Raw genomic sequence first — 24594 nt, forward strand, 5'->3', positions numbered from 1 at the left:
TGAAGAGGGTAAGGCTTAATGAGTAGTTTTGCATAGTGAATGGTGCACAGGTAAGTTTTAGAGAACCAGGTCAAGCCACTCAAAATCCAGTATTTCTAAAAATGTTTTCATCTTTTTGAAGTTAATAGGTATAGGATATAACTTCATGTCAACTAATCTATACTGTTCTAGTCAATAAAAATAAAAGCTTCTTTGAGCTCAGGAGGCAATATATTCTTTGAGTCTTTGATCATTATATAACTGTACTTTTAGAGACTTCAGAATGTTGTTTTTTGAACTAGTACCCACTGGGAATTGGCCTAAGTATGAAGAAGACAGAAAAGAGACACTGATATCAAACATACAAAGTCATAATTACTTTTTACATGAAAATGCTTTAAAGTAAAAGTGGTTTTTGTTAAAGCTGTTATTAATATAACTAATACTCAATATCTAAGTGGAATTCTAAACTGATTCCATTTTAGCCATTTTCTTTGAGAACTTTTTTTTTTTGTGGTACTAGGGATTGAACTCACGACCTTGAACTTGCCAGGCAGACGCTTATGCCACTGAACTAAATCCCCGGCCCCAGAAGTAACTTTCTGTACTCATGTAAAAACAAAACAAAAAGATTCATCATAACCCTTTGATGTTTCCTCCCATCACCGTCCACACCCTGGGAATGGGATCTAAAGATGGAGGGACGTGGGAGGGGGTGTGAAGGAGAGTAAACAGAATCACAATATGTATACATACCTAGTCCCTAATGTGAAAGTGAACTTCAGGTACTATAAACATGCACTAATAAAATAAAACTTTTAAAAAGGTCTATAAAATGGTGACATTAGATATGTAATTTGTGATGTAAACCGCTAAACAGACCAAATCTTTATTAATCTAAACCTAGAAAGACACTATTTCCTTTACATGCCCAGAAGTAACTAATATTAACTCAAATTTTTGTAAGCTTTGAAGAGTTTTTATTTAACATAATAAGAGATATAATAACTTATATTAAAGACTATGTAGTACTCTTCTGTTTTTCACCAACTGTTTTTATGACGATAACTCCGAGATCTGGAATGTGACCGAAAATGAGAATGTTTTGCTGTTTGTGCTTTCGTTTCAGAATTGGTATAGCGTTTGGGAGATTTACAGGGGGATCTTACTATGGAGTCGGCATGTCTTCCATGTGATCTTGATTTTGTTCCTGAGCTAGTCTGCTTTTGAGGTGAACTTGACTGTGATTTTCCTATGGACTTGGACCTTTTTGGTAAGGACTTGGACCGTGACCGTCCTCTAGAACCAGAATTCCTTCTTGGAGTTCTTGACTGCCGTGCTGAGGTAGAGCGCCTTGGTAGTGATTTGGAACGAGACTTAGACTGGCTGTAAGAGAATCGTCTGTGTCGAGACCTGTAAATATCCACACAGTTAGACCATGTATTTCATATAAAGCAGTCAGTTACGAAGATACATCTTCAAGAACTTATATTTTACATAATAGTTATGATTCAAGTAACATTTTTTAATTGTCCCTGAGGACTGAACACAGGGCCTTGTGTCTGCTAGGAAAATGCTCTACCACTAAGAAATAACTCTGTTTTTATTGCACATTCATTTGGTTCAAACATAAGTAACAAGTTTATAATATTAGTTTTAGTCAAATATATGACTAAAGATTTTTACTTTGCTTGATAAGTCAGTTCTGAAAAAGTCCTTCATACTTAACCTAGGTTAAAGAGTACTTCAGAAGTACAAAAAATCATTATGGTGGTGCATTCATGTAATCCTAGCACTTTGGAGGCTGAAGCAGGAGGATTTTGAGTTCAAGGCCCAGGCTACTTACATAGCAAATCGAAGACCAGCTTGGACTGCAGAGTAGTGAGACCCTGTTTCAAACAAACAAAACAAAAAAACCCAAAAGAACCACAAAAATGAAAGACCTAGACGCAGGACTTTTGGGCCATGCCATGATAGAACTGGTAATAATCTTCTCACATAAAACACTATATAAAAAGCTATACAAAACTTTAAAAAATTGTTTGAAGTCACGGGTGAATAACAAACAAGCAGAACTTCAGGAGTTGTAAACTTTGGCTTCTTTACCAATGCCATTTTCTACACAACACTATGGGAAAATTGAGCCCTCAAATGGCTGTTTCACTAATTGAAGAGACAAACAAATGAATCAACTCAGGCCACCTAAATGGTTGGAACTAATCCCAGAAATGAGAGAACTGTTGCCAAGTGGAACCCTTATAATAGACCTACAAATTCTCCATACAACTTTGGCTATCTTTTAGTTGTAAGTATATACAGCAAAAAAACAGCATCTGGGAAGTCCAAGAAGAGAACTGAATTTTTATCAGATAGTGCTGAGAAGACAGGCTGGAATTCAAGCCACTCAGACCAAAGATTGCTGGACAATGATCCAGACTTTCAATAATCACCTAGAAGGGACACATCCTAGAGGGAAGGGCCATGTTCTAGAAATAAATGCAAAGCCAAATAGTTTTAATAATGTACAAATCACTCGTTAACAGGATGAAGGTGACCCACCAGTACTCTTGTCTATCAGAAGAAAAAATTTTCTTTGGAGAATGATTACATCTGCCATGTCTAATATTTTAAAATAAGGTATTGGGGGGAAAAAGGCAAAAATGGCTAAAAGTAAGGAAAATAAAAGACAACAGGAGGAGAGGAGAAAGAAGAGAAAGAGGAGGAAAACAAACAGACCCAAAGTAATCTGAGTTTTAATACAGATAGGAACTTTAAAACTCATATGACTAATGTGTCCAAGAAAACAGAAAACAGACAAATCATGCAAAGATGGAGAATTTCAATGGGAAATTGGAACCCATAAAAAGAAACAAGTAGACATTTAGAACTGAAAATATATCTAGAATTAAAGTCATTGGGAAAAAAAAGTTATTGGGTACAATCGAAGAAAACAGCAGACAGAAACACTCAAACACACATTCAGCTATTTAATCCTCATGATTTCATCTTATTGTACAAAGAATGGCAGTTATCAGGAAATTAAATAATAAATACTAGCAGGGCTGCAGAGAAAGAGAAACCTTTGACACTGTTGGTACAAATGTAAACTAGTATAACTATTTGGAAATCAATATGGAAATTTCTCAAAAAAATTAAAAACAGAAATTCCATCTGACCCATCTATTCCTCTTCTAAGTGTCTTCCCTAAAGAACTAAAGACATATCACAATGATACATATATGCAAATAATTACAGCAGCACAATGTCATAATAGCCAAATCCTGGAAGTAGCCTGTATGTCCATCAACAGAAGAATGGATAAAGAAAATGTGCTATTTATCCATAATGGAATACTACTTGACTATAAGGAAGGATAAATTTGACTGGGTATGAGCACTCAGGAGCACTCAGGAGACACAAGGATTTCCATGAGTTCAAGGCCAGCCTGAACTACATAATGAGCCACTGTCTCAAAAAAACAACTCCCACTCCCAAAGTGGATAAACTGGAGACATTTGTAGGAAAATGAATATACATGGAAAATGTTAAGTGAAATAAACATACAAGCTTAAATATTATATAATGTCTTTCATTTAAGTATGGCAAAGTAAAGATTTGATAGAAGGAAATAGAAGATTTTTTTGCAAATGCCAAGGGGTTCAAGAGACTTAGGGAAAGGGAAGGAAAAAGAGAAGTAAAAAGATTTCAGATGTGTCATATATGTACCAAAGACCCATAATGAATGTAAACATTACATGTCATAACTATGAACTAAAAATAATAGTTTAATTGAAAATGGGGAAAGGGAATCTAGAGATGGAGAAAGAAGATGGATGGAGACAGGAAGGGCTATAAAAAAAGCAAGATACATTATATACTTGTACCTACTCCCTACCATGAATGTAAACTTCATGTATTGCAAGTGTGTACTAATAAAAAGAAGTTTAAAGTCATTGGAAAGATTAAACAGCAATCTGAACACACAGCAAAAGAAACAGTGAACTGGACTGAAACACAGAGAAAAGGGATGTTAAGGAATCCGAGGCAGAGCCTAAAGATGAGTGGTACATAGTCACATAGCCAAGAGGAAAGACACAGTAAAGCAGAAACAGTATTTGCAGAGATAAGGGCCTAGAATTTGCCCAAACAAAGGCATCAACTCACAATTCAAAAAGCTCAATAAATTCCAGGTGGAATAAGTACAAAGAAAATTACAACAGTCAAGCTGCTGCAAACTAGTCAGAGAAAATCCTGAAAAGCTACCAGAATAAAAGGTTATCTGGGAGCAACGACAGTAGGTTCAACAGCTGACTGTATATATCAGAAAAACAATGGACCGGCATTGTGGGTGTAAGACGAAGGAAAATATCGGCCAAGCTAAAATTCTAGTTGTAGCAAAAACAATATCCCTCAAATATCTATGTAAACTAAAGATGTTTTCAGATAAAAGTCAACAATTCATTTCTAGCACACTTTTTCTATAAGAAATAATAAAAATTCTTCAAACTGAAGGAAAATGATCCCAGACAGAAACAATGAACCAGAAGAAGAAATTTCCCCAGTGCTAAGGATTGAATCCAGGGCCTCAAGTATGCTAGCCAAGTGTTCTGCCACTGAGCTATGCTCCACTCCCCTTTTAAGCCAGCGTCTAAGTGCCCAGATTTGCCTCAAATTTGTGATCTTCCTGCCTCAGCCTCCTGAGTGCCTGGGATTACTAATGTATAGCTCAGTGCCTAGCTGTGTGAACACAACTACTGTAGAATATATGCAGGAATCAATGGACTTTTTTTTTTTTAGAAAGTACTGAATTTCACTCATACAGAAAACAAAATGGAAAAAAATATGCTTGACAAAAATACTAAAAAAATGATGCTATATTTGAACTAAAGAAAAGAAGGCTGAACAACAATTTTAACATTCTTTTTCGTTGTTGTTGTTACCAAGGATTGAACTCACAACCGTGTGCTTGCAAGGCAGGCACTTCTGCTACTGAGCTAAATCCCTGGCCCCAATTTTAACATTCTTTAGGAACATTCGGAGTTCAAATATACACATTTACTAAAGTAAGTCAATAAAGATTTATGAAGTGAATTACGTACTACCACTAAGTACTAGGGCTATAAATATGAAAAAAGTAAAAAGAGCCAAGTGTGATGGCTCACACCTATAATCCCGGCATTTAGGAAGCTGAGGCAGGAAGATCACCTCAAATTGGAGGCCAGGCTGGGCTATCCAAGGAGCTCAAGGTCAGTCTGAACTACACAATGACACCCTGTCTTACATAACAAAAAACAGTAAGTCAAAGAACTCACAATCTTGAGAGCAACAAACTAGGTTTTTTTTCCTACATACACTGAAGGCAAACAGACTTACTATGTACTTGCAAGTATTATGCTTACATATGTAACCCTAATCCATACACATTACATACATACACCTAAATATGCATCTACACCCAAAACTGGATCCTCACAAATACACTGAGAACTGATTTAAAAAAATTTTTTTTATTGGTACCAAGGATCAAACTCATGACCGAGCGCTTGCAAAGCAGGCACTTATGCGCTGAGCTAAATCCCCAGCCCCTGATTTAGAACTTTTAATCTCTTTAATACAGTTTTTGAAATGAGAAAAAAAAGAGTTTGGGAGGTTAAGGAATGGTCTTATAATCAGTACAAAGCAGACAGAATTGTTTTGAATGACGTGGTCCTCCTAATCCTGATACTCAATGATAATGATCACTTTTTGCCTCCAAACAAGTGTTGTAATTGTACTTCTAACAGAAGGAAGGAAATGATATGAGTATTTACCTTATTTAAATGTCACTGGGAATACATTCTTAATGAATCCAAGAAACAACTTTTCTTACAAACTAAATCCTTTTCATCAAGGTTAGCAGATTATTATTCAGTAATTTAGAATGGTGCTGCTTAGATATAATACATTACATTTATGTTTATATCTGATTTACAGACTAAGCCATTTTATATCATTTGCCCCATTTATATTTAGTATAAACTGCATGTATGTATGTATACACACATATAGATAAGGTATAAATTCACAGTAATCTAAATTTGTGAACATCATTCCTTTACAATATATGCATGTTCTCTGTGAAGCCTGATACCATTTTGATATTATTGCTGCTTTCCTGTACATAAGGCATGCAAATTTTAAAAATTAACAAAATTTTATATTTGGGATAGAAACTACTTGAGGTTTTTGGTTCTATTTTTTGACATAAGACCTCACAATGTAGCCCATTCTGATCCTCTGCTTTAGCCTCCCAACCGCTGCAATTACATGCCAGTGCTACCATGCCTATTTTAGAAATTCTATCATAGCTGAAACTTCAAACTGCCAATCAGCATACCTTAGCCATGGGACACACTGGGTTACTCTAAGATGCAAGGAAGATCTGTAGTGTTACTATAGCAGAGAATGGATAATGACAAGTTTCAAGTTCCAAATTATGCTATATCTGTCTAGAAATAGTATTTCACTTATCTTGTTAATGGCCAATCCTGACTTGGGTTCCCTTGGCTAATCAAAGAAATTTAAAGCTTCTCCGCCTTCAGTACCTACCCAAGGACAGGCCAAAATCATTTGGTTTGTAATAGAGAATAGGTATCTGTGTAACAATGTTAAGATTTGAGGGTTCTGACTAGGTCACATTTTTCTAGCAATCAGAAATTTAGCAATTTTCCTAGATACTGAAAGTCATAAATGTGGATGTGGTTTCTTTTTCATATGGATCACTACCACTCAGGTGAAGAGGAGCCAGTCCATTTCAGTTTGGTCTTTCGGGGCCTGAGGCAATAAATCTAATTAGCTCTGGTAGGTGTATACTAGGGAGGACATTTTCTTGTTTAATCTCTGGGAGTTGAAAAATGGAAGGATTGGAAATGAAAGTGAATGAGCCTTGGTGAGCAGCTTTGTATGGGCCTATCAGTTTACATACACTACATGTGCTCCACATCAGCCTACCTAAAGGATGTTGTTAAATGCTGACCATTCTTTGAGAATAGAATTCATTTAAAAATTCTACATGCCTGTGAAAAATTAAAATAAAAACTTAAGATACATACGATTAAAAATTTAGGCATGCCAATACAATTCCAGTTACTATTTTTTAAAAACTCCACCATGCAATTAATTTCAATTGTGATTTACTCTTATTATAACAGAAATCAACTCATTGATAGCAAAACAGGTAACTTGCAAAGATCTTTTTCCCTCAAATTTACCACTCATATCTTCCAACAATACTATTACACCTGGAATTTGTTCTTGATGATTTACCTTTTTTTTTTTTTTTTTAAGTTTTTTTTTTTAACTTTTTATCGGTACCAGGGATTGAACTCACGACCGCCTGCTTGCAAGGCAGGTGCTTATGCCGCTGAGCTAAATCCCCAGCCCCGATGATTTACCTTTTAAGTAAATTGACTTACATTAATATTAGTTAACCCTCCTTCACAATAATAAGGTATGTAATTGTTAGTAATTTTCAGAATTCAAGATTTTGCTACTTTTTTTTTTTTGGAGTCAGGGTCTCATCATCTAGTTCAGCCTGGTCTTGAACTCACTATGTAGTCCAGGCTGGCCTTGAACTTTTCATAATCCTCTTCTGTAAGCCTCCTGAGTATTGGGACTATAGGTATACACCACCATGCTCAGCAAGATTCTGAATTATTAGGCTCACTTTGGAAAATTTTAGCTATATAAAATTCTTTGCCTTGTATGTCAAATATGTATTTACTATTTTTTGCTTTCTCTTTGGTATATACAGAACCCACCAAAAATGTGTGTAAGAAAAGAAATTTTAATACTAAATTTTAGTATTAAATAAATTAATACTAAATTTATTTTAGTATTAAATAAATTAATACTAAATTTATTTTAGTATTTTAATACTAAATTTATTTAGACATCATGAGATTAATACAAGTTATCTTTGGCTTCAACAATTTTAAGAAGTGCTTAAAGTGGTAGTCATTAGCTTCTAGACATTTATTAGTTTGGCAAACTGCTGAAGTATGTACACATTTTTGGAGGACACTCTCTATACAGTATCTTTCCACTTTAAAAAATTGAAGTTGGTCATGAAATAAAAACACTGGAAGGTAATCAAAAAACCAAAGTTAAATAATAATGTGTGATAGAAAACAGCCTACCTTTGTACAAAAGTTCATTATTTATGTATATTAAACAAAACTGAAATGATCTATCTTTTTAAAAAAACTCCTGAAAAAACAGAACGAGTTTTTAATCCTCTATTTGGTACTCACTCTTTAAGGCTATCCGAACGCCTCCTGTTTCTTCCCCATGAAGAACTTCTACTTCGAGTTCTCCTTGGACTGGGGCTTCTTGATCTCCTGTGATCAGCTGGAGAACAAGGATGACGTTCTTTTGATTTCATTTGGCCTGGTGCTAGAATGTGAAAAACAAGGCTTGTAACACAATTCATTATTTGAAAACCACAATACCAGCCAATCAACTAGTATCACTCGCTGAAAGAATTTTAAATTTTAAAAATCTCCCATTGCTGTAACTCATTCTGCTGAATAAAAAAGATCCAAGGTTTAGTCACACTTACTTTTGCGATCACCTTGTGCAAACTGTATTTCAATTTGACGGCCACATACCCACTTTCTATTGAGGTTATAAAGAGCATCTTCAGCATCTCGAACATCTTCAAATATGACTAGCTGTTAAGGATACTTTGAACATCAGACAGCAGGTAAAAGTATTTTTAAGGTATTATACATGTAAAATGAAATTAATGGGAACAAATTCTAGTTATTAGGTTCACATCTCCAATATAAACAATCAGAATGAAATTTACTTGTATTATTACATAAATATTATTTAGGAGACTAAATCTAGCAAAAAAACACATACATGTAACAACTTTTTTTGTTTGTTGCAGCGCTGGTAATTGAACAGAGGGCCTTCACACTGAGGTACATTCCCAAGCCTATTTGAGACAGGAGCTCACTTAAATTACTAAATTACATAGGCTGAGCTGAAACTCCTATCTCAGAGTCCCAGAGTTCTGGGATTACAGGTGTGTGCCACCACATCTAGTTTAACTGTACTTTTAATGTATATATTGGTATAGCTGCAACATCTCTGAATAATTTGAAACATCCGAATTGGTTGGCATTATTTTTTTTTAAAAGGCTGTTTAGAACTCACTCCTTTTTCGTTGTTGTTTTAAAGGTATGAGGGATTGAACTCAGGGTCTTCTCACTGAACTACATCTAGAATCCTTTTCTGTATTTTATTTTGAGGCAGGATCTCAATAAATTGCTAAACTGCCCAGGCTGGGTTTGAATATATGATCCTCCTGCCTCAACATACTGGAGTTCTGGGATTACAGGCCTGTGCCACCATGCCCAACTTCCTTCTTTTCATAAAAAGGACCCATTAGGATTTTCACTGCAAGTATCAGATTACTAAAACCTTTACTCTGAAATTAAATTGCTCTTTCATTAAAAAATGTGCAATTATGCCACTTAGGCTAAATCACATAAATAAGATCGCATATATACAAGCTGTGCCCATAACCCAAACACTTTGGGAGGCTGAGGCAGGAGGATTATGGTGAGTTTGAGGCCAGTCTGAACTACACAGAAAGACCTTGTTTCTGTTTGTTTGTATTTGCGATTGTGTTTGCTTTTTTTGTTGTTGTTTTGTTTTTGAGACAGGGTCTCACTGTGTAATTTAAGCTAGCCTTGAACTATTGTACGGTCCAGGCTGGCTTTGAATTCACAGGGATCCTCCTACCTCAGCTTCCCAATGTGCTGAAATTACAGGCATGTGCCACCATGCCTGGCAGCAAGATTCTGTTTCAAAACTAAACAAAACAAAACTGCACACACATAAATGAGTTTATAAAAACTGATTTAATCTTTCAAAAACCATAAGCATGTTTAAACCTATCATCTAATCCTTATTTTGTTTTTGTTATTTGGGATATAAGTGGGGGAAAAACATAAAGGCAATCTGCAAACATCCGCAAAATTACATATACTTGTTTGAAATAACCCACTGAACTCCCTTAACTATATAAATTATGTAATATTAATCCTTGTATAATGGATATGAGCTATATAAAGGATTAAATAGCTGTACTTCAGGAGGTTATTAACTATTTTTTAAAAAATAGCAAACAAAAAAAGCTCAAGAAATGCAATATAAAATAAGACTGGCAATTACCTCAATGTCACTTGATCTTGAACCTTGACCTTTACTCTTTAAGACTTGCAAGATGGACTTTATAAGAGATGCAGAACCAACAAAATCAGACTTGGCTTTGACTCTGGAACTCTGAATAAATGTAGGAAAGCCGAAGTCTCAAAGTCGGCTTTGTCCTTTGCTTGATAAAGACTTCCCCTCTTCCAGGTCTTTATATCTGTGTCCACCCTCCCTCTTTACTCCTTGATGCTTGAACTTTAGGTGCCTTTTGTCTCGCCTGCTCGGGTTATGCTTGGATTCTAGCTAACAGGTTGGTTCAAACTGGGGGGCGCTTGCCAGCTACTGTGGACTGCTTTAGATTTTCTGAGATAAAGAAATAAACACATTTAGTTAGGCAATTGTAATCTTACAGCATATGCTCCTGAATATATATATATATATATGTATAAGCACATGTACACAGTATATTCACATGCACACAAAATAAAGGATATTGAACATAAGCAAATCCTCTTGGGCGGCGAGTGTAGAAGTCAAGTGGAATGTAAACGTCTACTATAGGGCCATAGCGACCAAATTCACGGCGCAAGTCCTCAGGCCTGAAGTGTTTTAGAAATAGGGCAAAGAAATACGAATAGCTGAATTAAAATATTTTGCCTACAGAAATTTAGTTGAAATCTTCAAAAGAAAGTACATCATCCAGACCAGCATTATCTGAATCTTTCTTATAAGAATCACCCAAGGTTTTTAAATGGAAATAAAAAAGGAAGGGAAAAAACAGATTCTTAGTCTTCTCACTCTGATTCAGGAAGTCTGGATTAGGGACTGTATGCCTGTATTTTTACAAGCACTCCAGATGACTACCATGCTTAGTCAGTTTTGAGAAGCATCGATCTAGCACATCTACCTTTGAAAGTTATTCCAATTATGAAACCTAATAGTTTTACTAAAAACACAGTCACTTGCTTCCCTGTCACTTCACGTTTCTGTTAGTATTACTTTCAAATAGCAACAATGAGCTTCTAAAGAAGTCCTAAAATTATCCCTCAGGCTTCTAAGAAAAATAGAGTTTTACTGTTAAACATAAAGCAAAGTACTGTATTCTTAGAATTGACAGGTATTTTGAGCTTCTTATAGTGCCTTATACTGGTATTGTGGAGGGGATACCAAAGAAATACGTAGTATACTTGTCTTCTTGGAGTTACAGTTTTACTAAAGACACAAACATGCTTAGCAGCAAAAATCTGACAGTTACCATGTGTTGATGTAATAGCTACTGGTCATCTTACTATCTCAAGTTCTCACCAGATGTAGTGTTGCACACTTGTAATCCCAGCATTTGGGAGGCTCAGGTAGGATAATCACTACAAGTTCAAAGCCAGCCTGGGTTACATGTGAATTTAAGATCAGCTTAATCTACACCACTTGATTCTCACAACAACCCTATGGCTGTTAATAACCTTGTTAACAAGGTCAGGACACATTAATCTTCTAAAGTCGCTGAGGCAGCAATGATACAGCTGGGAAAAAACTACAATCTGACACTAATCTGTGCTCTTAACCATATACCATATTGGCTCATATACCATATTACACAAAGCTGGCCATGTTGTATGCATTTTGTAAGCCCAAATATTGTATACAGTCATCCAAGTATTGTAATAATTTTTCTAGTTTTCCTCGAAATCCAAAAACAATCCCATTGAGCAGTTACTGGAATCCCAGCAAATTAATTCCAATCTACCACCTCCAATGCAACCCAAGGAGAAGTGACAGTGAAGACACCAAGATATATTCCCAAATTAAGGGTACCCAAGGGGTCCTAAATCCAATCCCCATGAGAATGTGTGGACAAAGGCCCTGATCCTAGGCCTCTCCCAGAATTCTTGTGAACAAAGGGGGTGACTCAGGGATGAGTGACAGTGAGGATGGGCAGGGGGGTGATTACGGGAATTCCCTGAGTAACTACCTGGCTAGCCAGGTAGGGAGAAAAGCACCTCTGTAAAATGCAGAGATAAGAATATGCAATTTGCATAATTCAATTAAAGTAGCAACTGAATTGTTTTAGGAGGCTGTTGCTTCTGATATGTACATTTTTGTGCCTTGGGGAGTCATACATAGCCTCTTTACCTTGAGGCTCATACCCAGTTGACATTCCTGGAGCTAATGGCTCTAATATCTGCGGTGCTCATATCTTTTACAGAGAGCACTATGCAAGGAAACAGGAGACTGTCTGATGGCTTTAGGGATTACATATCAGTACCTCTGCTAGCCTTATCTGCAATGCTTAGAGCCAACAGAAGAGAGAAGGAAATACCATAGCCAGGTCTCTACATTATCAGTATAAGGAAATAAGTCTCCATATAATCAAAGTTACAGCAATTGTTCTGCATTCAAGGGAGGACACTGAAGTTGTCTCTCACATGCATGAAGATAATTCCAGCATATGGGAGACTGAGGCAGGAGGATAATGGCTTCAGACTAACCTGATTACATAGAAAGACACCATCTCAAAAAAAAAAATCATAGGGATTTTGCATCAAGTTTTGAGCACAATACATGGATCTAAAAGATCATGTAATTCAAAACATGTATAGAATAAAGAACCAAAGAACTGCAAAGTTTCTGCTTAGGCAAACAGAAGAAAATTATCAGTGACAAAAATCAGACACCTGGACAACCAGGAAAGAGAGGTACACAATAAAGAGGGAGATGAGGGACAAAAATGGCAGCTTTCAGATACAGGAAGAATGTGGACTTTGGAGTGATGGTGCAGCATTCTTAAGAGTTCTGTGAGCAACTGGAAATTGAGACTATACAAATCATATTAATTTTACTTTCTCTCAAGAAGGTAAGTGATTAAGAATAGAGATGAGAATTTAGGTTTCACTACATTATGATTCAACTAATATTGACTAAGCATTCAAACTATGTTAGGAAGATCAGGCCATATTAAGACATCCTTAATACAATAATGTTTCTTTGCCTTCCTTGGTAGACTATTAGCTTTAAAGAGCAGGGGTAATGTGGTTTTACTTTGTTTTTTATATTTCACTTATTTATTCAACAAGTATTACAGGGCACCTACTGTGTGCAAAGTCCTAGGAACATGGTGAGGAATAAAAACACAATTTCTGTTTCCATAATATATAGATTGTAGGATAAAGATTCTCAACTACTCATGAATACTGGAATCATCTGTGAAGGGAAGGCTACAGAAACAGGCATCGCAGCCCGAGGCGTAAACTCTAGACCTAGTTAGTGGTGGCACACACTTCAACCCAGCTCCTCAGGAGGCTGAGATGGGAGAATGGCAAGTTTGAGGACAACAGGGACAATTTACCAGGGCCCTGTTTCAAAATTTTAAAATTTTAAATAAAGGATTTCAGTGGAAGAACATTTTCCTAGTACACAAAGGCTCTGGGTTCATCATTACCAGAAAGAAAAAATTTCATTAGGTAATTCTGAGACTGAAGATTGAGATCACTGCTAAAGCGGATTATCTTATCAGCCTATCTCTGTACTTCGCACAGCTGATGGGTACAGAGTAAAGCTCATGCTCTCACCCGCACTCTCTCTATATATATCTGCCTACTAATGTGTGAAGAATATATTATGGCTACTTTTATCAGTCAAAGAGGAAAAAAAAGAGTCACGGAAATTTAGGGTGAGAAATTAAGTTACCTAGAGTGGTACAACCATTTGCAAAGTCAGGCAGCCAAGCTAGAACTGAAATGGTCTTCTAAGGTAACCCATCCCATCGAATGTTGGTAGCTACCAGGAAAGGGACCCTGGGCGATATAAGGACAAAGTGTGGAACGTGTGTCACAGAGGTTTAGGGTCCTGGAAAGCAAGGATGATAGTCTGAAAGAGAAGTCCAAAAGAGCTGTCTCTCACTCATTTTCTTCACATTTCTTACTTCTTGGCTGTTTTGTTTTCATCTATTTCTGCATTTTAGGTATGATCTGTTTCAACATTCATAGATCACATTTAGAACTGTATAAATTATGGAGAATAATAAAACACATACAATATGTATCTACAAACAAGATTCATTATGGCCTTTTTTTTCACTGCCAGACTGAATGTCATACATGGTAGCATTCAGCATCACTCCAACCCCTTCAAAAATTTTTTAAATTGCCAAATGCACTGCAGTGCACATTATGTTTGTGCTCCTGGGAGTTCTGCTAGTTTTCTAGCCTGTGTCATTAGTAAAGCAACTGGTGGGCTGGAGAATGTGCCTATCTTCACTTTCACTATTCCGAAGAGTGCAAACAACTTACACACACCCCCCCCCAAAGCATGCTATTAGAATTCATAGAACTCCAGTTCTACATTAGTATCTTTCATCTCCTGCACTCTGAAGGATATGGGGTGTATGGGTATCTCATTATTGTAAGTTTTGGTGTTTCTGTGTGTGTGCTTGTTTTGTTTTGTTTGAGAGGAGCTCTCATCATGCTGTCGAGGCTATCCTTGAACTCCTGGGTTCCAGCAATGCTCCTGCTTCAGTCTTCCAAACAACTAGAACTACAGGTAAGATCCAGTTTTGTTTCACTTTTAGTTTACTTAATAGCAAGTGAGGTATAACACAAAAGGCCATTTACTTACAAAAGGGTTAACATTGGAACTTAAATTTGTAATTCTCCTGCGTAAGCCTCCCAAGTGCTGGGATTACTGGCATATGCCACTTATTTATTTACAGGATCTTGCTAGGTAGTTCAGGCTGGCCTTGAACTAACTAGCCCAAGCTAGCCTCAAATTCATGGCACTCCTGCATCAGCCTCCCTTGTAATGGGATCACTGGCATATGCCACTGTGCCCAACCCAATAGGCCATTTATTTACTTAAGGATCTAGGAGTTCCTGTAGTTTTTGTTATTAATTCTGTGTTTTCTATGTAAAAGTCAACTAAAAATGCAGAACACTTTTACTTCTACCTTTCCAAATTGTATGTTTTTTATTTTTCTTGACCTGTTGCACTGGTTAGGATCTGTAATAAGACAGGTTGACCGGATGTTGTGAGAATAGGCATTCTTGTTTTGTTGCCTGACCTCAGGGGGAAAGCATTCAAACTTTCACCATTGCTGGCTGGACCTGAATTTGCTATGTAGTCCAGGCTGGCCTGAAACTCAAGATGTTCTGATCGCATCCTTCTAGTGCAAGCATTACCCATATGCACCACCATACCCAGCAGCTATAGGTTTTTATAGATGCCCTTTATCAGGCTGAAGAAATTCCTTTTTTTCTGGCTTTCTGGAACTTTTTAATCATAGATACTGATAAATTTTGTTTAATGCTTTTTCTATATCTGTCACCAAAGTATATAACCTCATATATACTGTAACCAAAGAATGCTGCTAAGTAGTCCAAGAGCTATAAGACAGTTGCTCCCCAACCAAATATGATGCTACATATCAAAATGGGAATGCTACGTTACTTTGGTCCACTAATTAGCACATTATAGTTGCCATGTAAAAATTACTCCTCTACACAAGGAACAAAGATATTAAAATTAATACTTCCCCAATCTACATTTTGTTTCACTCATGAAAAGAAACATAACACAAAATTTAAACTTTTAAAAAATTTCTTCAGTTCTTGCTCCCAATTTCATCCTAACTTAGTAGACTTTACACTAATCCACAATGGCTTTTGCTTTCCGGTATACATTAAAATGGACACCAGGACAAAGTGATTAATTTTTGTTGTTCTGCTCTGTAGTCCAGGCTAGCTTTGAACTTGAATTTGTAATTCTCCTGCTTAAGCCTCCCAAGTGCTGGAATTCTGGCATATGCCACATACCTGGCTTACAAGAAAAATTTTACCAAAATTTGGTCTTGTTTTAAAACTAATTAATGAAACAAAAGTAATATAGCAATTTCCATTTTGATATATAATGTCATGTTAACTTTAAGTTCTGGTGATTAAAGGATCCTGTGCCTGCTAGGCAAGCATTCCATCAATGAGCTAAACTTCCAGTCCTGTTTTATTTAATACTCTTATTAACTAAAATTTGAAAAACACTTTGGGATAAAAGAAGATCAGTCAAATCCTAGCATTCACTTTTTTTCCAGTCTCATTTTTTCTTCATTTTTTATATAACTGAAATCATACTGCATATGTAATTTTACACTCTTTTGGGTTGGACATTTTATCCCAATTTTTTTTCTTTAAAGCTATACTAAATGTTAAAGTTAACATAAAATGTGTTGAGGTGTCATACTGATAGTTAATTTACACTGTATGCCACCTTGTACAAAAGGGTTAACATAGGTTACATGTCACAATTCTACATAACACCATTCACTAGCTGTGTACTTTTAGGCAAGATACTTAACCTCACTGATCTTGTTTCTTGTTTATAAGTGGAGTTAATAGAGAACACACAGAATTCATGTGGAAATTTAACGATACATGTAAAGTTCTTAGTCTAGCATAGTGAATATTTAATAAATGTTAACAATTCAACATAATCTTCTAAATTTTGTTGCCTTCTTAATGACAGCACTAAAAAGTGATCAAAGAATGGAAGAGGGTATCAGTAAATCTCAATTATTAGTCTCAGTACTCAATGACCGATAACCTACATCAAAATCTAGTCATCAATGCAGATTACATCTTATTTGATGTAAATTTTTTAAATTTTCTTTGCAGTGCTGGAGACTCGTGCATGCTAGGCAAATGCTCTAACACTGAACTATATCTCCAGTTTAGATATGCTGTATTTAGCAAGTCTAATGTTTACATTTTTAAAAATGTGTGGAAGTATGAAAACATCAATGTATTGTAATTTTTAAATCTACAAATATTAGTTTACTATTCAACTTAATAAATATTAATATTTTGGAATTGACATTACACACAAAGTACAGATTTCTATAAAGAGATGCAGCAACAAGGATTCGACTGTCTATGGGACCAGTCATCATCTGACTCTAAACTCCAGACTCTGTTCCCTTTCGATGGCACAGGTCCTCACTGACTTGGTACAGCCCACACCATCTTATTGTACCTTATGATCTGGCAGCTACACTCATTTCTGTTACTCTGGCTGGCTTTTGTGGCCATTAGAATTGGAAACCACTAGGTTTTCGTTGTTGTTTTGCAAACATACCAAAGAAAGATAATACTCATTATTTAGTTTTCAGGTGGTCTGTTTAAAAATCCTGAGAAAATCACAGAATTTTGCTTTCCCATATACAGTAATGTTCTGATATATACGTTTAGAAAAGAAATGTACAAAAGAAATTTAGATATTCACTAAGACACACTGTACTAACTCACAGTCTATTGTTGTGACATATATTTGGTAGGGATCAAATAAAAATACGTTAATATTTACTCCTCAAAAGTCACTTATGATTATTCCATATTACTACAAAGTCAAGAGCTGTGTGCATTCCTGCCTGTCTAGCACAGAGTAAGTCATTAAAAACTCTAATAAGCTTCATATCACTTGTGTATAATAATGTAATATTCCATAACTACAAAGGTAGAGGCAATTGAATAAACCCTGTGAAATTAATGTGTCTATTAATGCCCTCCCCACCCCCAATTCCCTTTAGCTCCCCCATTAAAGGAAAAAGTGCTATATGAAAGAGCCATTCCTTAACATGCATATTTAGACATTATGCAGACAAAATTCTCAAAGAGGAGGGAGTTCAACAGATAGGGACTGAGAGCACCAGAATTAAGCGGTTAAATTCACCCAACCCATTACAAAAGGTGTTAATACTCTTATTCCTGATATGGTTTGAAATTAAGATGTGGCAACCAAGAGTCCCAATGTCTCCAGGGCTGCTATCAGCTAAGGCTTAGCAGATTCGGTTCAGAACTTCAAAGAAAAATGTATACATCTCACTAGCCCAAGTTAGCTTTTGCATGTAGTATAAAATCGTGCAAAGAATGCAATTTAACATGGGTACTCTCCGTAAGTAGACGAGGGCTGGGGAAAATGAAATGGCAAGGCCCAAGATACGCATTCTTTTCCGAGACGTGCTCATCCCTCCCAATTCTCGGTCTCGGCAGGGAGGCCGGACGCGTGGCGACAAAGGGGCCGAGCCGGTGGGCTGGGGCGAGGGTCGCGGCTCCGCGCAGGGGCCTCCGGTGCCCGCAGGCTCGCAGGTCTCGGCTCCAGGCCCGCGCACCCCGGTCCGGCCGTTACCCCGCCCGCCCCGGCGCCCCCGACCTGCGGTGGCCGCCGCTCACCTGGTGGCATCCGCGACGTTCCTGACGAACAGAGAGGTGTTGGGGGGCCTCGTGTAGCGAGACATGGCCGCTCCCTACGTACCCCGGGTCTGGCTCGGTCTCTCGCCGCCACCACAGCAACTCGGCCGGCCCCTCCGCGCGACCCCCGCCCCTCGGCTCGGCCGCCAGCGCGCAGCCGCAGAGGCGGCGCGGAGGGGGCGCGGCGGGCGCGAGCCGGGCCGCGGGCGGCGGGGGCGGCGGGGGCGGTGGGGGCGATCCGGGCCGGGCCGGCCGGGGCGCAGCCGGGCCCTGGCGGTCTTTGGGCCTTCGCCCCCCAGGTCTCCGGCTGTGGGACCTGTTGGGGTCGCCCCCTCTCGCGGCGTTTTGACTGTCATCCAGGGTTCGCTTGGGGTGATACCCAGACGCTCACCGAGCGCCTGCTGCGCCGCAGGTCCTGTTGAAGGTGTGGGGTACGGCGACGAGCAAACAGGTGCCGTCCTTCGGAGCTCACGCAGTGGAGGGGAGGACAGTCAAAGAATGGACAGATGGATGCACGAAGGGCAAGAAAGCGATTAAAATGCCCTGGCAGTTAAATAAGCTTAAATGTCCCAATTCCCATTCCTAGGAAATATGTACTGTAGCTCTCCCCCCTCTGGTTTTCCTCTAGTCTTTTTGCTCGCTCCTGTGGTAGGCAGACCTTTTACCCAAGGTGGGGATAATAGCCAGACTCACAGTTACTAAGTACTCTCTCAAGTGGTTTGATTTGGGTTTGACATGGCGCCCCGACCTTGCCCACAGACCTTTCTGGGGCTGGTCGAGGTTTCCAAGGTCTATGGTGCTTTTGCAAAAGTGGCCATTCTTTCACGGGGCACAGCAGACTGTGGCACTGCAGGCTCAGAGGTAGGCTTCAAATACAACCACTCGGGTCTCCTCAGGGAGCTTACAGTTTGCTAGAGGGACAGAAGGTGTTTAAACATTTATTTTTCTCATGATTCTAGAGTCAAATCCGAGACCTCCCTCTTGTAGAATCACACCAACAAAGATACACACTCTAGGGGCTACAAAAAGAAATACTAGTGTGTGCATCTGAGGGGAGAAAGTTACTGTCTGATAAACAGAGCTGGGCGGTCCCTTGGAGTCTTGAAGAAATAGTTGAAGAATGAATAAAAGCAAAATCAAAAGGAGGCCAACAGAGGTATAAATCAGGAAAAGAGGCTGGAGAACAGGCTAGGTTTATCAATACTGTTTAGAATACTGTGTGTTAGTTTATAGGAGTGTTATAGCACATTGCCAAACGTTTCATGGCTCAGAACAGAAATTTATTCGCTTAGAGTTCTGGAGGCCAGATGTCAGAAACCAAAGGTGTCCACAAGGCCATATTCACCCCGGACGCTCCAAAAGAGAAGTCCGCCCCCCCCCCCATGGCCCTAAGCATTCCTTGGCTGTGGCTACATAACTCATTCCACCTTTATCTTCATATTTTCTTCTTTCTGTTTCTCCTCTGTGTCTCATAAGCACACTTGTCTTTGGATTTGATACCTTCTGGTTAATCCAAAAGTAATATCATCCTGAAATCCATAAATACACCTGCAAAGACCTTTTGTTCAAGGCCAGGAGTTTTGACTTTTTTTTTTTGAGGTCTCCAGTAACCCATTATACTGATTTTGCAAAGGAACAGAACTTAACCTTGTGGATAGTCAGAATTAGACTATGGATTGTTAAATAGATTAGAAGCACTATACACTGATTTTTACTTTATTTATTTATTTTTTTAAGGTACTGGGGATTGAACCCACAGCCTTTACATTGAACTATGTCTCAAGCCCTTTGAGGCTGGGTCTCAGAAAGATGTTGTGTTGCCCAGGTTGGGCTCAAACTTGCAATCCTGCCTCATCCTCCCAGAGTGCTGCTATTACAGGTATGTGCTTCCATGTCTAGCGCTGAATTTTTCTTCTTACCGTTTGGTACTTTCAGGGTTTTTTTTTTTTTTCATTTTGTACTGAGATTAAATCCAAGGTCTTGCACTGTGTTACATCTTCGTCCTTTTTATATTTTACTCTGAGGCAGGCTTGGTTCAGTCTCCCATCCTCCTACGTCTGTCTCCTGAGTAACTGAGATGAACAAGTGTGCACCACCATGCCTGGCTCAGATTATTTTTTTGAAATGCTTTTTATAATTAGAAAAAATCCAGAGCTCTTTACAGTTCGAACAGCAAAAAAGCATGTAAGAAAAAAAGTAAGAAAACATGAAAAGAGAACGCACATGAGGAGCAATTTGTTGTTGTTTTGTTTTGTTTTCTGGCCTGTTTTGTTTTCTGTTCTGATTGATGGAAATACCTGAGGAAAGAGTCCTCAAATGTGAAAGGAAGTTCACTCAGCACTTGAAATGTAGCTGGAATTGATTTAAAGTACTTGTGGAACCACTGTTATTTATATTTCATAAAAATATCTGTCCTTCCTATTTCTAGATACAATTTGAAGTAGATAAGAAATGTAAGCTTTCTGGTTGGAAGGCTTGAGGCAGGAATATATTTAAATATGTACAACTAAACAATTTGACACTAGGTTTGGACAGTGTCTTAACTAGTTGAGAAGTGCTTTATCTTCCTTTTGATGTTTTTATAGTCCTCTTGTAGAACTAGGGCAAAAGTTTAGATGAAGATCAAAAATCCTGCCTGTCCTTGGGCTCAAAAACATTCAAGTTCACACTGAAAATGTTTACATTTTAGAACCTAGGTACAATTTATTGTGTGTTTTTGTTTTTTGATACTGGGGACAGGGATTGAACTCATGATCTTGTGCTTGCCAGGCAGGCACTTATGCTGCTGGGACAAATTCACAGCCCCGGGGTACAATTTAGCAAAAGTATTATTTTGTTGAGTCATTTCTTTAAAGCACCAAATGGTCCTCTATAGAATTGGAGAGATATTGTTCTTTCTATATTATAAAAAAATTCCCAAATAATATACCTCTGGCAAATCTGACAATTGTTTAATAACTGAAACTCCTCTTTTACAGTAGAGTTTAATGTACTGTTTTTTGTGGTAATTATCACTTCATTTCCATTTAACACATTAAAAATTATTGCTTCTTAATTTCCCTCACGAAGACAGATATACTTCAATTTTACAGTATTTCAGGACAATATTTAAAAACTATCATTACTTTACCTCATTTTTCAAAAGTAAGTAATTTTTTATTGAAATCAAAGTTCCATAGAGTACTATAAAAAAAAATCCAGAATGTTTTCTATTTGTTAAAGCTTTTCTTAATGGATATCTCTTTAAAATTGTCAATGTTATGTTTAAAATAGAGGCACATGTGAATTTATTCCTGATGCTTGTGTATTTACTCCTGACACCCGTCTCCAAGAAAATTGCTGATAGCAAACAGTATCATTTAGAATCTAAGCACTTCTCTTTTATTCTCTATTGACCACACCCTAGATTCATACTTTTTGTCACTCAAGAGCATCTATTATAAATGGTATGGGAGAAACAAACCTTCGCAATTTCATCAGAGGAGTTTGAGAGTAAAAAATTATTGTTTCTAAATTGTTAATAAAGATCAAACGCCAAAGCTATCTCTGTTTCTAATTACCATGGATAACAAGAGATGCCAAGCCTGGTTGATAATAACAAGCAACACATACTCGCTATTCTAAAACAATCTGATAATGTATGAGGTTGTATAATATAAGTAGTTTTTTGTCTTTTATTTCATTTTTTTTTAAACTGGGAATTGAACCAGAGACTTTGCACTGAGCTCTTCCCCAACTCATTTTTTGACATAGGGTTTCACTAAGTCGTCCAGGCTGAGCTCAAATTTAGAATCCTCCTGACTCAGCTTCCCAGAATGCTGTGATTGCAGGCATGTACCACCACACCTGGCTCTTGTTTCATTTCTTAAATGGATCAAAATGGAGTAATTATCCAAGAGTCACATCATGAAGAACTAGTGTATTTTAATAAGTTACTTAGCTAGTTTTGGTTTTGAGCATCATAGTGGAGAACTAGAACTGACTGAAAGTTAAATTGTGCTCTTGGTATGTATAAGTGTCTTGATTGGAAGACACAGTCATGGTTAAAAAAAGAGTGTCTTGAAAGGTGTGTGATAAAAAGCACTTTAAATTACGAAGTATCAGGCTCATAAGCAGGGCGAATACCATCTCACTCTGTGAAGGCACTCCCTCCCCAACAGGTGGTGCTAGCTGTCCTCTGGAGAGAGCTGCCCTGGCCCATCCTTAAAGGGTTACGGAGTGCTGTGGATCAGATTGCTCAGGAAGGTATTGTGAATATTTTTTTCTTTAATTTTATTTAAGGAAAAAAAAAAAAAAAAGAAAAAAAAAAAAAGAAAAAGGGTACAAGTTATACAGACTTTCAGCAAAAATAAACAGTAGGAAATCACTAGTTAATTACATATTGTCATCTTAGAAATAGTTGTTGAAGTTACAAAATTAAAGCATATAGAGGGGTCTTTCAAACAGATTACAAACAGTTTTGTTCAATGATCCAAGAAAACTCAGTAATATGGTTATCTATCTTACACACTTAAATATATATGCAATTATATCTTTTAGAGAACTTTCTTTTCCTTTCTTTTGTACAATGACAATTACACACTTTGGGTTTTATTACTCCCACAGTTCTTTTTGAAGAAAGTAAAACCAAATGTGACATACCAGGACAGAGTCAGTCAAATCAAAAGGATGGACATAATACATAATGTAAAAACAAAATACAAGGTGATCAGCAATGGTTACCATACTGCCTCTTGCTATCTTAAGAAGAATTGCCTAAATCATCAGTTATAATAAAATTGAACAAAACAGTAAAGAATAAGACCAATAAAACCAAATCATTGGAGACATTAGAGGACTTCAAAAGAAGATAATAGTCAACCAGAATGGGCGTCAAAATGAATCTTATTGTCTTCATAGTTGTTGCCTATACTTTCAAACTTGGTACTATCAAGCATAACAGAATAGAGGAAAATCAGTCAAAACAAGATGGTGAGAGCAATACAGAGTTTCAAATCAAGTTAATAGGAAATCAGAGTGGGTTACTATAATATATCCTGCTATTTTTATTTATTTTTCCCTTAATTAAAAGGATAAAAATGAAAAAGTAGATAATAAAAAAGGAGATTGAGATAAAAAAGAGGGCATAACGACAAAACAGTGCAGGTCAAAACATAGCCATTTAAGCAAAATAGTGTTTCACCACAAGATAATCTCGACAGTAGTTACCATAGTGTCTCTTCCCTTAAAATCTTTGGGTATAACTTCATATACTGTAGCATCAAACATATCAAGACAATGTAAAACCGTTCAAGAGAATGACAGGATTACAGGGTATTTTGAATCAACTAACAGAAAATGAACAATAGTTTCTGTATAATCTCCTTGTCTATAAAAGTTTTTGTTTATATTATCACATATAATAAAATCCAATAAGATACAACACATTAAAACCGATGGAGACAGAAGAACAAAAGCTTGATGGGACTTCAAAACAAGAGGATATTAAATCAGCACTACCTATTATGATGTCTTGCTTTCTCCAAAATGGCTGTTCCTACCATCCAACTTTCTCTGCCTCATTTCTGTTGAGCTCTTTTTCTGTCATTAGTTGTCAGTTTGTCCTCTTCATTTCGCTTTCTGCTCCATTCATTGTGGCCTCTCTGCCACTGTTTCTGGAATCTTGGTATTTTTCATTTTTAGAATATCCGGCAGTAATCTCTGTAGAGTTGAATTGGTGGTTGTAAATTCCCCTAGTTCCTCTTTATCCTGGAAGCACCTTGTTTTTCCATCAATTTCTAGGGACAGTTGTGCAGGATATATCAATCTTGGCTGGAGGTTATTATCTTTCAAAGCTTGAATTATTTCCCCCCACGCTCTTTGTGATTTGATGGTTTGTGCTGAGAAGTCTGCTGTCATTCTGATGGGTGTTCCCTTGTAAGTGATCTGTTTCTTGTCTCTGATAGCTTTTAATATTCTGTTCTTGTATTGGATTTCTGGAATTTTGATTATTATATGCCTGGGTGTAGCTCTGTTTGGGTTGTAGGTGGCTGGGGTCCTGTATGCCTCATACATCTGAGTATCTTTACCTTTTGCTAAATTAGGGAAATTCTCCAGGATTATTTCTTCGAATAGCTTTTGTAGTTCATTTGTTTGAGTCCCTACCTCTTCTTTTATGTTCTTAATTCTTAAGTTATAGATCCTC

General features: G+C 37.3%; 1 protein-coding gene and 2 long non-coding RNA genes across 5 annotated transcripts; 2 read left to right on the plus strand and 1 right to left on the minus strand.

Annotated features, from left to right (window-relative positions):
* Positions 1 to 936: 936 nt before the first annotated feature.
* Positions 937 to 18581, minus strand: Srsf12 (serine and arginine rich splicing factor 12). Of its 3 annotated transcripts, XM_063233202.1 has the most exons (5): positions 18393 to 18581; positions 10675 to 10781; positions 8579 to 8680; positions 8271 to 8412; positions 937 to 1392 (listed from the first exon to the last, which is right to left on the minus strand). In XM_063233202.1, the coding sequence occupies exons 1-5, from the start codon at positions 18455 to 18457 to the stop codon at positions 1023 to 1025; spliced, it is 786 nt and encodes a 261-aa protein (XP_063089272.1). In that variant the 5' UTR covers positions 18458 to 18581; the 3' UTR covers positions 937 to 1022. The 3 variants fall into 3 exon arrangements, with proteins under 3 accessions (XP_063089272.1, XP_063089273.1, XP_063089274.1); XM_063233203.1 differs by lacking the exons at positions 8579 to 8680; positions 10675 to 10781 and having other exon boundaries at positions 18393 to 18534; XM_063233204.1 differs by lacking the exons at positions 8579 to 8680; positions 10675 to 10781; positions 18393 to 18581 and adding an exon at positions 10204 to 10382.
* LOC134472138 (uncharacterized) lies at positions 1109 to 8577 on the plus strand. Its single transcript, XR_010042001.1, has 2 exons — positions 1109 to 1252; positions 8279 to 8577. It is a non-coding gene; the product is annotated as an uncharacterized LOC134472138 (long non-coding RNA).
* Positions 18582 to 18647: 66 nt separating the features above from the next.
* On the plus strand, positions 18648 to 22728 carry LOC134472139 (uncharacterized). Its single transcript, XR_010042002.1, has 2 exons — positions 18648 to 20289; positions 22571 to 22728. It is a non-coding gene; the product is annotated as an uncharacterized LOC134472139 (long non-coding RNA).
* The last annotated feature ends 1866 nt before the right edge of the window (positions 22729 to 24594 follow it).

This window comes from Cavia porcellus, unplaced genomic scaffold, assembly GCF_034190915.1.
Source record: "Cavia porcellus strain 051 isolate PalLab524CR breed Dunkin Hartley unplaced genomic scaffold, mCavPor4.1 scaffold_22, whole genome shotgun sequence".
NCBI lineage: Eukaryota > Metazoa > Chordata > Mammalia > Rodentia > Caviidae > Cavia > Cavia porcellus.